This window comes from Lipomyces oligophaga, assembly GCF_038497815.1.
Source record: "Lipomyces oligophaga strain CBS 7107 unplaced genomic scaffold V1516scaffold_11, whole genome shotgun sequence".
Classification (NCBI taxonomy): Eukaryota; Fungi; Ascomycota; class Lipomycetes; order Lipomycetales; family Lipomycetaceae; genus Lipomyces; species [Lipomyces] oligophaga.
The window spans coordinates 180799-193804 of record NW_027117795.1 but is presented as its reverse complement, the minus strand read 5'-3'; the positions used below and the strand labels follow the sequence as shown (position 1 = coordinate 193804).

General features: G+C 42.6%; 8 protein-coding genes across 8 annotated transcripts; 2 read left to right on the top strand and 6 right to left on the bottom strand.

Moving 5' to 3' along the window:
• Positions 1 to 120: 120 nt before the first annotated feature.
• V1516DRAFT_682312 (uncharacterized protein) lies at positions 121 to 1446 on the top strand. Its single transcript, XM_066923390.1, has 2 exons — positions 121 to 415; positions 467 to 1446. Exons 1-2 carry the CDS (start codon positions 266 to 268, stop codon positions 1406 to 1408), a joined length of 1092 nt encoding a protein of 363 aa, XP_066774911.1. The 5' UTR covers positions 121 to 265; the 3' UTR covers positions 1409 to 1446.
• Positions 1429 to 2936, bottom strand: V1516DRAFT_682309 (P-loop containing nucleoside triphosphate hydrolase protein). The gene is made up of 4 exons (XM_066923389.1): positions 2610 to 2936; positions 2419 to 2449; positions 2316 to 2357; positions 1429 to 2253 (listed from the first exon to the last, which is right to left on the bottom strand). The coding sequence occupies exons 1-4, from the start codon at positions 2660 to 2662 to the stop codon at positions 1672 to 1674; spliced, it is 708 nt and encodes a 235-aa protein (XP_066774910.1). The 5' UTR covers positions 2663 to 2936; the 3' UTR covers positions 1429 to 1671.
• Positions 2937 to 3400: 464 nt separating this feature from the next.
• V1516DRAFT_666879 (Maf1 regulator-domain-containing protein) lies at positions 3401 to 4224 on the bottom strand (the record flags this gene model as incomplete). The annotated part of the gene is made up of 2 exons (XM_066920772.1): positions 3401 to 3658; positions 3712 to 4224. The coding sequence occupies 2 exons, from the start codon at positions 4222 to 4224 to the stop codon at positions 3401 to 3403; spliced, it is 771 nt and encodes a 256-aa protein (XP_066774909.1).
• A 283-nt stretch (positions 4225 to 4507) lies between these two features.
• V1516DRAFT_129960 (uncharacterized protein) lies at positions 4508 to 5386 on the top strand. The gene is made up of 3 exons (XM_066918629.1): positions 4508 to 5050; positions 5173 to 5277; positions 5332 to 5386. The coding sequence occupies exons 1-3, from the start codon at positions 4790 to 4792 to the stop codon at positions 5344 to 5346; spliced, it is 381 nt and encodes a 126-aa protein (XP_066774908.1). The 5' UTR covers positions 4508 to 4789; the 3' UTR covers positions 5347 to 5386.
• Positions 5387 to 5425: 39 nt separating this feature from the next.
• V1516DRAFT_630141 (ferric reductase NAD binding domain-containing protein) lies at positions 5426 to 7600 on the bottom strand (the record flags this gene model as incomplete). The annotated part of the gene is made up of 3 exons (XM_066919922.1): positions 5426 to 6589; positions 6646 to 7111; positions 7158 to 7600. The coding sequence occupies 3 exons, from the start codon at positions 7598 to 7600 to the stop codon at positions 5426 to 5428; spliced, it is 2073 nt and encodes a 690-aa protein (XP_066774907.1).
• Positions 7601 to 7971: 371 nt separating this feature from the next.
• Positions 7972 to 9403, bottom strand: V1516DRAFT_682299 (NADP-dependent oxidoreductase domain-containing protein). Its single transcript, XM_066923388.1, has 2 exons — positions 9197 to 9403; positions 7972 to 9142 (listed from the first exon to the last, which is right to left on the bottom strand). Exons 1-2 carry the CDS (start codon positions 9225 to 9227, stop codon positions 8157 to 8159), a joined length of 1017 nt encoding a protein of 338 aa, XP_066774906.1. The 5' UTR covers positions 9228 to 9403; the 3' UTR covers positions 7972 to 8156.
• Positions 9404 to 9602: 199 nt separating this feature from the next.
• Positions 9603 to 10976, bottom strand: V1516DRAFT_128854 (NADP-dependent oxidoreductase domain-containing protein). The gene is made up of 2 exons (XM_066918627.1): positions 10678 to 10976; positions 9603 to 10622 (listed from the first exon to the last, which is right to left on the bottom strand). Exons 1-2 carry the CDS (start codon positions 10706 to 10708, stop codon positions 9637 to 9639), a joined length of 1017 nt encoding a protein of 338 aa, XP_066774905.1. The 5' UTR covers positions 10709 to 10976; the 3' UTR covers positions 9603 to 9636.
• V1516DRAFT_129356 (uncharacterized protein) lies at positions 10977 to 12916 on the bottom strand. Its single transcript, XM_066918628.1, has one exon. The coding sequence runs from the start codon at positions 12485 to 12487 to the stop codon at positions 11246 to 11248; it is 1242 nt and encodes a 413-aa protein (XP_066774904.1). The 5' UTR covers positions 12488 to 12916; the 3' UTR covers positions 10977 to 11245.
• Between the last annotated feature and the right edge of the window lie 90 nt (positions 12917 to 13006).

Genomic DNA, 13006 nt, shown 5'->3' with positions numbered 1-13006 from the left:
TTTGTCTTGTTCTAAATATTTTGAACATGGCAATACAAAGCTGCTTATTTGATTATGTTAATTTATATATTTTATTCATTCTCTTATATATTACTCTCATATATACTCCCCTGGGGAATTCCAACGTCTTTGTATGATCCTCAGCAACTAGTAGCGAGTGCGGCGAAACCACGATGTTGTAAGCTAAGCAACAATTTCAGGAACTGCAAACTTCAAAACAATCAGGTGTAATAGGAGAAACGAAGTATCGCTTTCGGCGAACAAAATGGCATTTGACCAGACGCCACTGTTTTATGAACTTTGTCGGGCTGCTTGTGAACGCCGAGGACGCCAATGGGTTTTGCAGAGGACAGGAGTGGATGGATCCGAAGCAGAGCACAAAGTTGATGTGTTTACAGAGGAAGCAAGACAGATTGTGAGTAGACATTTTGATGTCCACTTGAGAGTGCGAGCTAATGGTCTACAGTATCAGCACATCGTGTCGCTTCAAGGATTCGTCAGTAAGATCAGACCGGCATACTTAAACGTGTCATCGCATAGTTACAGTAGTACACTAAACTTTCAACGACTCGACGCGGGAGCTGGTCTCTCCGACGCGCAAAGAGACGAGATCGATTACGAATCACGCTTGATAATCCAGCAATGCACAGCGCGAGTTCGGAAACTCGAGAAAGTCGCGGCGGCTGCTGGGGAAGTGTCAGATCTAGTGTCTGGATATGAGGATAATGACGGTCAAGTGTCTAAGTTAACGAGAATGCTACTGCCAGGCGTAACAGTGGCCCGCGAAGCAAGAGGACGCGCGAATACACTGGGGTTACATCGACGTGGGATCACGCAGATGCTGAATAAAATGCTGAAAGAGGTGTCTGAGGCCCAGACGGATATGCAGGAAGTCCGCCTTTCTCGTGCAAGCGAGAAGGCGAAAAGTGCTCTCAATAGCCGGATTTCAACAGTCTTGGGAAATGTCACCGGCGGGAGCTACTCTTCAGATAAAAAAGTTTTAACTATGCAACAATTGCTTGCCGAAGAAGAGGATGCGTCCACTTCAATATCCGATGAAGTCAAACTAGAAAGAGAAATGGACACAGAAATGCTTCAAGAACTCGAGACAGAAAATACGGCACTCCTGGCCGAATTCCAAGACCGGCTCGACCAAGCAGAACAAGCCGAGAAATCACTCTACGAAATTGCATCGTTGCAAAGTGAGCTTGCTATGCATCTTGCGGAACAGTCTGAGAAAACTGAACAATTATATACTGACGCAGGAGAGTCAATAGGTGATGTCCAGAGTGCTAACACGCAGTTGCAAAGTGCAAGAAAGAGAAATAGGTTAGCATCAAAGGCAATGATTACAATGGCTTTGTTCTTAGCTTTTTTTATATTATTTGTCGATTACGCTACAAGCTAGAAACAATAATAATAATAATGATATTTCTAATATTGATATTCACTTATCTAAACATTCATGATTCCAAATTTTCATACTATCCAAAAAACAAATCGTTGTCATCTACTCCAAAACAAACATAACATATCGAAAAGTTGCCAAAATGTAGATCCATGCCGAACAAACATAATTCAAATCAAATCATGGGACACCGAGAAACAAAAAACCAATTTTAAACGTCAAACAATGTGGAGATTAAAAACAAGGTATACAAAGAGTGGAGATCAAGCAAAATTATCGTCCTGGATGGAAATAATAATTCGATGAGGCTTGAGAGAATGCGCAATAATATAGTCGCCATTCGGCAGATCGTTTTCGTCCGCGCGCTTGGCTGCATCAGTCTCAGAGCTTGCTAATCCAGCTTGAAGATGACGGTGGATGATTCGCTGGCGAGCAATGTCCCGCTCGACACGAACAAACCAGAGTTCGTCCATTAGACATGCTATCGAATCCCACGGCTTGTCGGTTAAATGCAAATAATTTCCTTCAATGATTAAGATCCTGTCGGACGGAAGTATTTTAATGTCGTTCTGCACAGGATCTTTTACAGCGTGATCAAACGAAGGCGCATAGATGGGCCGAGAATCGACACTAATTGGCTCACGAAGCCGCCTAATGAGCGCAAGTAGGCCATTGGGATCAAACGTGAACGGAGCTCCTCGGCGAGCAAATGCCTCGACAGAATTGGGCATTGCCTGCAACTCCGCACGAGTTAAATGAAATCCGTCCATTGGAACGAAGGCAGCAATTCGCGACGAATTATTATAAACTTGATTCCATTTGTGATTAACTTTTTCTAGTACAGCCTTGAAAAAACCACAGTTAGTCGAGACAAGACCAGTGACGGTGATGTAGCACTATTACTTACATTTCCTAGAGTAGTTTTCCCACTTCCAGGAATGCCAGATACCTTGAAAAACTCATTAGTAACAGAACGGCTCGAAAATCCGTAGACAGAAAATTGAACTTACAGCAATTAGTATCCTTTGGTCAATCGGTGCACTAAATAGAAATCTCATCGTCAGCACATCGTTCGCTTCCCATCGCTGTGAATGGCACTTATTCCAGATTGTGCACGCGGACGGACGAGCGAGCACCGGTCCCGGCAGACCGTATCCTTAGACGGACTATGTTCTGGATCCGTTCGTACAATTCAACTTACATTTTGAGCAATGACAAGCAGTGACTCGCAAGATCCTCAAATGTTGCGTCCATTGTGTCGTCCTCCTCCTCGTCGTGCTGTCGTTCTGAAGAACGACGCTGGCTCAGCACCGACTTTGATTGCGATTCGCCGTGCTGAAGCTGCGGCGTCAGCGACACCGCAGCCGGGGCGACAGGCACGTGCAGGGCCGAAATGTTTGTTTTGGTATTGAAGGAGCGGCGAAAGGTACAATACTAAGGCCGGCAAACGTCAGACACGATGCGCAGCGAAAATAGGTAGAAAAAAAGATGGAATAGGCTGCGAAGACAGTACAGAATCAGTGAAACTCGACAGTTCTTATAGGGAGTCTGTGAACCGAAGACGGTGGGCGGCGTATATATGACCCAGTTAGCCGACCTATTCAGACCCGGTGATGACGGTTGACCCAATTATCTCAGTACTACTAACATATTAAGTCTATTGGATATGGCTTGACCGACACCGATCCGATCCCCCTCCATTGATAAGAATTGACTATGATTATGTAATCAGATTGTGCTCTTCGGTACAACCTCAATATGCACCCAACAGCAAGCGTTTTGTCAAAAAAAATTATAATTCATCGCGTACTAAATCAAACCAGTCCCAAGTATACCGAGAAATAACACCACTGAAAATTCATAAAAAAAGCAACCGGAAAAAACAACAGACTCAAAACAAATCTTGATCCAAAGAGAAATTACTGCTGTTCCAAATCAGTTGTTCACTAACTAGGGATATCGAGACTAAAACTAGTAATACATAATAAAAATTTACTCCTCGAGCTCCAAATCACCCACAATTTCATCATCGGTGCCGTAGCTCGCCATATCTTCGTCTGATTCGTCTTCTTCTTCGGTCTGTAACCCCGTCTTGGCTTTGCGGTGAAATGATTTTCTGGTACCTTTAAGAAAAAGATAGCAGACTCGCTTGCGCCGCTTGTTGAAAAAAAACCACATCATCGACCAGATCGTGCCAGGCTCATCTGCCAGAAATGAGGGTGACGGTGTATGACTATATATGACACAATCCTAAGTCCTGTAAGCAAAGAGCTCTCTTCTGGCACTGCAAATTAAATATTTACCTTTAGATCAATATGAGAATCAATTACTTCCCATAACCCCGACGGAACGGGAGCCCCAACTCCAAATAGTGTATTACTGAACGCACTGACTACCTGGTTGGCGGTACGCTCCCGCTTGAAGTCCACGGGATGCAGTGATGAAAAATCATGATCCGGATGACTTGCATTAAGCACAGCTATGAGATATGCGAAGGTCCGCCGCGAAGATACTTGATCAAGAGGGCCAAAAGGAGAGGACCCAAATGACGTTCCTGTCGAAGCCATGAACGAAGACGACAACGGGCCGTCAAGAGAGGTGGAAAATATTGACGGAGTGCGCTCTGTGGGCGGCGAATAGGACGGAGGACTTAGAGAAGATGACAACACCAGACTTTCTTGATGCATTGAATGTAACTGTTTATCGATAGATTTATACAGTTTCTTATCGCCTCCTGCGGCCTTCGTCGTATATAGGTCGCAACCACCAACAACATGACAATCCGGGGTATCGAACTCCAAAGCGGAATTGATCATCTCCAGATCCTGTATTTCAACGAACTAAAATAAGCAATACATTAATTGATCTGCAAAACAAGTTCACCTAGGGAATCAAAGAGATCATCTATAGTTTCCAATTATACAACGCGACTTGCGGATTGACTAGGCCAGTCTCTTGCAAATCCCGCGCCTAAATAAGACTTCGATCACTCGAATCCACATCCGAGATAGTTACCTTCATAATAAAAAATGTACGCCTTGCACGCAGCAATTATATATCAAACTTAATCAGCTGAACCACTGGTTAAATTCAATTAACCACTTCACTCTCGTAGCTCAGCAGCTATTTGAATCCTATTGAAATCGCGGTGCGATGAGTACGTATAAGGGCATTCCTATTCCGGAAGCTCATCGGCCCTGTGGCATAGAAATAGTGTTCAAGAACAAAACCCTTGAAAGATGTTAGCCAATCATTGGACCACAGGAGCGACTGGTTGAACGAGAGATTGAGGATAAATAGAGAGATCAGCGGTCAGTCCACAGATAATCAGAGGGGCAAAAGCAGTTAACAGTAAGCACTAGGCAGAAGGCCGATTGTCACATGGCTGGTCGCGACTCGTATGCGTTTGTGTCCGGCGGAGGACTCAGATTGAAAGGAACTGTTAGCAAAGTCGAGAAAAAAAGGAAAAAGAAGCCAAAGGTTGCTGCAAGCAGTAATAGGCAGGCGGTCTCGCTTTCCAGCGAGCAGCAGAATCTTAATTCGTCACACCATGATTCTGAGCATTTGAAGCCGGCGCTGGATATTTTGGCAGATTTAAGAACAGAATCGGAGAAGAAGTTTGACGAGATTAAACGGAAGAGGGTGCGTAATTCCTGGGAATGCTTTTAGTTCGGCATGCTTCTGCGCGGTCACCTTCAGTGGTTGTAGCCACCACGCAATGGCCGAGAATTTTTTTTTTTTGACTTGAGCTGACATCACCACAGATGGAAAAAGTACTTTCGAAAAAGGCTTCTTTGAGTCATCGAGAAGCTGTCGATGAATATAATAAATATTTAAGCTCGTTGTCGGAGCATCACGACATGCCCAAGGTTGGTGGTTATTTCTAGTTTTTTTTAATCTTCAGTATACTGATACTTTTTAAGATCGGACCCGGATAATGCTTTATTTGCTCGCTGTATAGCGTTAGGATTACTTTCGATTTATTCAATTTTATTCTTTATTGCAAATATAGATTAGTTACGAAAACGAATCCTCAAAATAATCAATCCGTCTATCCGGTCGTTTCTCGATACTGCTTACTACAGCCTTTCGTACACCATCCACTAATTGTCCCGGCCCGCAAGAAAATACAGCCTGGCTTCCGACTGTCTGGATAACGGTCTGAGTCACTATCTCTTGCGAGACTGGCCGTTTTGTATGGAGAAACACTGTTGGCGGTAAATTGGCTTCGAGCCATTGCTCGGTCAAATCTGCTTCGAGATATTTTTTGAATCGTTCTATTGACGTTTTCAGTCCGTTGAACGATTGGTCGTTGTAATCATTTGGTATACTATTGTCGTTCTTCAGTGTCAAATATATGTGAATAGATATATGGTCATATTCCGCTAGTCGGCCCAATTGCTCTGGAACCCATTCTATGCTTCCCGCTTCTTTGATCGCCCAGTGAATTGAGATGTGTTTTATCTCCATATTGTTCTTCAACTTCATGGTATATGCCATTACGGGGGTGATACCTATTCCCCCTGCGATAAATAGCACATTTTCGTACCGTTCAAGCGGATATGATATCCCATATGGACCTTCGAGCCAGATGTACGCTCTGCGATTTTGTTGATCAACAGCTTGTGCGTGTAGTCGCGATGTCATCCTTTGGTACTGCTTGACAATGAATTCATATTTGTGTTCGCTGGCCTGGATTATGCTGAATGGATTAGATTGCCAAAAGTTGTACCGCAAGGTGTATATGTATGCGAATTGGCCGGCTTTGTATTTGATTGGGATCAAAGGTTTAACGGTGACATGTGTTGCCGAATCATTTCCAAACAGTTCGGCATATCCTGAAAGATTGCCGTATAGAATTCTGACCAGTCTGAAAATTCTGTCCATCGCGAAAATTGCGATTCCCAGATAGAGCCATGCTATGCTCTGATGGTCGTTGACATGGATCTTCAAAAAAATTAGAAATATCACGGTCAGCAAGATGTGTGCAGTTAAAAAAACTTCGTAGTAATTCAACTGAATCGAATGGAGGGCGCAGATTAGTATCAACAGTGTGATGACTAGCGCCCATATTCCAAGTTGATTAGGACGGTCTCGAATAAGAACTTGGAAGGCACTGTTTCTACTTGCAAAATATTCAACTTCAAGTATAGTATGGATAACTGAGTTGAATACCATCAGCTATAGATAAGTCGTTAGTACGCATGCCAAATGGAAGAAGCTTTGAAGTGACTCACTCTTGCTGTCCATCGATGAAATACCTTGAAGGTTGAATATGACCAGCCAGTGATATATGTGACGTATGAATTTCTTCCCGAAAACTGAAACAATGCAGGTAAAAGGGCCATAGCCATAACTCCGGTCCTTCTAGCAGCAAAAATTAGCGCTTGCTGTTTCTCAGTCATTACTAGTTGAGCATCTTCGCTAGTATCAAATTCAGCAACGACCAGGATCAAATTAATTGCAAATAAAACTGTTAGGACAAAAACTTCCCATCTCAGCGGCAGTGATATTAATGCATGGTCTTTGATGCGAATAGCTTCTGCGTGTCGCCCGTTGAGTAATCCTGGTACAATGATTTCTCGCTGTATCCATCGTTCAAGACGGTTGCGGGGCCGAACCTGTTTATCTCCGATTTGCACATATACTTGTTTCAGACCCGCAAAGAACACTATTATCGGCCAGAAAAGTAACATCACGATTCTAATGAAGTTAGCAGAAACAATAAGTTCTCCCTGATCTGACTCACCCTATTATGACGTTGCTCCTTCGATTTCGCTGTTCGGCTGTCAGATAGGCGTATTGTGCATCAAATAGATTGGATTCGATTTTGACTGGTACTGCCAAAGGTTTGGACGAATTTGTACCTGTCGTCAAGTTTACGTAGCTGCTCACCGCTTCTGAATATATTTCATAATAAGAACCATCGACATCACACAGCGAATACATGCACGATTCTTGCAAGTTTCTCCAGCTCGTAGTTTTTTCGCCTGCATCGCAGTTCTCAATGCATAGAGCGAATGACCCTAAGAAAGCTTTGCTCTCACAGCAGAAATTTGATACTGAAGTACAATTCTTGAATTGGAAACTTGATAGGACTGTTAAACAACTCGATTTACAGTTATTTGTATCGGTAGTTGCGCTTGCGAAATGCTGTACGTATATAATTAACAGAATTGCAATGACTTGCATGGGGAATTTTGTTTTTCTTGATCCACTAACTTTCATAGAGCAAATGGAATCGGGAAGTTTATATAATTAGGATAGAACAGTTTTACTTCTCGGGCTATCACAACTTGAATGAAACATTGTGAAGCGATAGTGGCCCCATATGAAGTCGAACTTACGGCGGACTTTGCACCTGATTCGCAATCGATTAATTGCTCGTGAACTCCGGTTTTGGATTTTAGAGCCAAAACAATTCACTTGTTAAAACACCTAGATTCCAATCTCTCGGTTATGCAACAAGCAGTCGTAGCAGGACAACCCAGAAAGCTTTAGCGGTGCGGCATGACTAGTTTCCGATTTAGGCAATACGTAAATTTGTGTAATCTCAAAATTAACATAACTTAGTTTGTCAAAATATAAATGACAAGAAATGGAATATAATTGATCAAACAACTAAAAAAGTTAGACTAATTTCTGAAGCCTTCTAGTTGAGTTTCAAAAGTGTATTACAGCCGTTGTACAACTCGATGTTGGAGGTAGACAGAGCTATCGCTTGAAACGCAAACGGTTGCAGCTCCGTTTAATAGTTGTATTCGTACTCAAGTTTCCCCCAAAAATACGGTTCCACGTCAGGAATTGCGACATGGTATGCCTCGTCGACCGCTACAAGAATTTCTTTAGGAAGTGGGCCCTTCTCGAGATCATCTAGATTTGACACTAGTTGGTCAAATGCACTGATTCCAATAATAATCCCGTCCCCTTGTTGACTAGAAGCCGAGCCGAGCCTAAGCATTGAATGGTGGACCAACCAACGGAATGCAATTTCTGGTAGCGTTAAGTTATGTTTCTTTGCCGCTTGCTCGATGATTTCAAGTGCTCTCCAGTGGCCTTCAGTAAAGTATCGCTTGCGTATCATTTGTCCGATCCAGTTATCCATTGCGTATCTTCCCGCAGTAGGTATCACTTCTTTCTGGTATTTTCCTGACAGCAGTCCACCAGCAATTGGATTATACACTACCAAATCGATCCCGTAACGTCTCAAAGCGGGAATCAGTTCAGGTTCAATCGTTCGTGCAAGACAGTTATATCGAGCTTGATACAACATAGGCTGAAGCAACCCATGAACACGGGCAAGAGTAACCATTTCGGAGACTTCAAAAGCACTATAATTTGATACTCCGAAAATTTTAAATTTTCCTTCTTTGTGAAGTTTGTCCATGGTCTGCAAAGTCTCGAGAATAGGAGTCTTGCGGTCAGGGGCATGGAGATAGAAAATGTCAACCGAGTCGGTTTTCAGTTCTTTAAGCGATTTTTCCAAGTACTTTGGTAACTCTGTAGCAGAGTGCTCGCCTTGGTGAACAGGAAAACACTTGGTAGCAATGCCAAGCCCATAATTTTTGTATCCCACTTCGGCGGTAAACGCTTCTTGTCTACCGTCAATGTACATTCTCGCAGTATCAATTTCGGAATAGCCATGATCTTTCAGGTATTGAAATACCTTTGCTGCCTCTGAGATTGAGTTGATCCGCGAAAATGATACTTCCGGTGGCCCAAAGGTCATCAATCCTAGATTCATGAGAATTGTAAACTCGTTTCATAGATGGATGAAATTAAATTTACCCAATATAATGCGGTTCTTGATAGAAGTCATGATTAGAGCAAATTTCTAAAGGCAGTTTTGGCTATGAAAATGAATCAAATATTTGCTCGCTGGCGTAGTCCTGTGCTATATTTATATTTCGAGTGAATTGGCAGGCCCACACAAACACAGGAAGGCATTAATTTTTCACCCGGAGAAACCAGCGTAATTACGGCACTTGTTTCAAGTGTAGTACAACTCTGTCAACAACATAAGCTCATTACGAAATTATGATACATGAGAACTAATAAAGAGAAGAAGGGAGTTTTTTCTTTTGTCAGCACTCGCTCGAATGGCCAGTTGAGATCTAGAGAGCTACTTAGCATTTCGAAAAACTCTGCCTTTATTACTTGACAAAAACTGAGAAAAACAATAAGTCGGAGGAGTCAATGATCCATCCTCAACAATGAACATAAAGGCACTAATATTTATATTCAAACTCGATTTGACCCCAGTAGTAGGGAGCTACGTCGCCTCGGACAGTATGATAGGCTTTGTCAAGCGCAGTGACAACCTCTTCGGGTAGACTTCCTTTTTCAAGGTCATCGAGATTACTAACTAGCTGATCAAATGAACTAATCCCGATAATAATCCCATCTCCTTCGAGGCCAGAAGCAGGTCCGAGCTTGAGTGCTGAGTGGTGAGCAACCCAGCGAAGTGCGATCTCAGGCAAAGATAAGTTATATTTCTTCGCAACTTCTTCGATAATATCAAGGGCGTCCCAGTAAGAGTCGATAAAATATCGGCTACGGTATATCTGTCCGACCCAGTTGTCCATTGCAAATCGGCCATCTTTGGGTTTCACGTGTTTGCCATATTTTCCCGACAGCAAACCACCTGCAAGTGGGTTATAGACGACAATATCAATCCCGTAGCGTCTTAACGCTGGAATCAACTCAGGTTCAATGTTCCGTGAAATACAGTTGTATCGTGCTTGGTAGAGCGTAGGCTGGATCAATCCCTGCGCACGTGCTAGCGTAACCATTTCTGCAACTTCAAAAGCACTGTAATTAGAGATTCCAAATATTTTGAATTTGCCTTCTTTATGTAATTTATCCATAGTTTGTAAAGTTTCAATAATAGGAGTCTTACGGTCTGGAGCGTGAAGATAATACACGTCGACAGAATCCGTCTGTAGCTCCTTGAGTGAAGTTTCCAAGAATTTGGGAAGCTCAACTGCCGAATGCTCACCCTGATGCGTAGGGAAACACTTCGTGGCAATATTGAATTTGTAATCCTTGTATTCTGCCTCTGCAGTGAAAGCCTCTTGCTGTCCTTCGATGTACAATCTAGCGGTATCCAGTTCAGAGTATCCACGATCTTTGAAATATTGAAATACTTTCTTTGTTTCGGGGATGGTCGTAATTCGCGAAAACACAACTTCAGGCGGACCAAAAGTCATCATCCCTAATGATAGAGGTTAAAATTGAATCTCATTACAGCATAAACAACATCAACCTGCCCAGAATAATTCGGTGCTTTATGGCGGCCATGGTTAGTTGACTAACTGTTAGATAGACAGATACTAGTACTAAACGATGTTAAATTCGTCAGATTGCAAGTAACATGCAGCAGTTGCATGGAAACGTCTCCATATCAAAAGTCCCAAGAATTCATGAAGGATTTTTAACTTATATAAGAAGAAAAATAAACCGGAGAAACCATCGTAATTACGGTCCTACTCAATTTCCCGGCCGTACCAGACGGCCCTTACAATTCAAAAGGTAAATTCGGGGATTCAATTCTTTACTGCTGGGGTATTTGCTTCGAATGCTACTAATTTTGAAATTCTTGAAGCCTGTGGTATCAAAAGATCAATTAGTTGACTGATGTTCATTTCTTCTAGTAACGAATAGATTTCGCTACATCGAAAGCTTGAATATGTAGAAAATTCCTAATAACGGAATTAATCACATGACCTCCATCTATAACCAAATCGATACTTGCAAAAGGTTAGAAAGACATCGGTTACAAGTCTCTATTTATCAGCTTCTTGATTTCTACCAAAATATCTATAAAACGCTGAACACTTAGACCCGCACCTGTGAAGATGTATTAACTACGGCATCGATATCATAGCCGAGAGAATAAGCTACAAGTTTCTTGTAACCGACGACGGAATCACGAAGATCTTCAAGTGCAATGTGTTCATTTTCAGCATGTGCGAGAAGAATGCTTCCCGGACCATAGAGATACTTTTTGTGATTACCTCTTAAATGAGGGATATCGGTTCCGTATGCAGCGACGGTAGTGTCAAACTCCGGAATATCATAGTCACAAAGAACCGGATCATAAGTAAGCGTGATGTCGAGGTCAACATGTGGCACCGCATCCACCGCTTCATGCATTAGCGCAATCACAGCATCAAGGTCAGCTGCAACGCGGACAGTGAGACCAGCAGAGGCATTGGCGGGGATCACATTGTCTGCTACTCCGCCACGGATCTGTCCCGCATTAAAAGTTGTATCGCCAAGCAAAGAGGATGCGGGATACGAAGTATGTTGGAGCCGATAAAGAGCTTCAACAAGAAAGTAATTAGCGTTTATTCCAAGCTCAGGATAACCTGAATGTGCAGCTTTACCAGTTGATGCCAGCTCGGCAATCAACAGCCCTTTATGGCCAATTGCAAGTTTAAGTTCAGTTGGCTCTCCAAAAATTGCAGCTTGCAAATTAAGGCCAAGCTCATTGGCCGTTTCCATACCAATACCGTCTGTTTCCTCACCCACCACGAATAGAAGTGAGATATCTCCTTCTTCAGCTATGGCTCCGGAGGCCAGCATATCCTGAGCAGCAGTAATCTGAGCAGCAACCGATGCCTTGGCGTCGACTGAGCCACGTCCCCACAAAAAACCATCTTTAGTCGAATATGGGATGAACGGAGGAACAGTATCGATATGTGACGTCAACAGAACCTTAGTGGTTCGTGAACTTCCACGATAGGCAAAGACATTATTTCTGGGGGGAACGGACGACACAGACTGTAATTCGACGGTCCAGCCCTTGGAAGTCAGATACCGATTCAAAAACTGCGACACCTCATATTCATCATTGGTCACGGATGGAATCTCGACAAGAGATCTATGGAGATAAATAAGTGTATCTTCCGAATCACCTGGCGACGGCAACCCTGGAGAAGGTGCGATAGGATGACGACCCGAAAAAATTAGAATGCAGATATATAAAACTAGAAATACGCTAAAAAGAGGTAAAAACACAGTGTAAATCTCCGAATAGTGCCGCAACAAACGACGGAGGGTCACGATTAACGGCATTTCATCTAATTTACGAACAATTAGACCAAGAAGTATTTCAGTTCCTCGATTGTGTCCGATAAGTCTTTGGAGCACGGCCTTTAGGGTCAATTAGCTGCAGTCAAAGTTAAGGGCTCTGAAGCACAATAATTAATATTCCAGATTGGTCATAATTCTTATCAATACAGTTCTTGTAACAAATCGGGTGACAGCACAAATAATAATCCAAACTTTTATAGATTACTCTCTATATTTTCATGTCTTATGTGTAATCTTACCGTGCAAATTATTCAGATTTAATGAGTATATCTACAATTTTGACTGCCGATTGCCAACTGTTTTAATCAGTGCAACCGGTTTTCCTCGATTTATTCTATTCTGAATTTCCATTTCTAAAATATTCTGTGGTATACTACTTTACGCCAATTGCTTATACTATTATTAACACAGATTATCCTATAGATGGTCTGATTTGAAACGTTCAGTGATTTCCTAAAAATTCACTTGATTTTACATGGCCCGCTTGAGCTCACATGAACC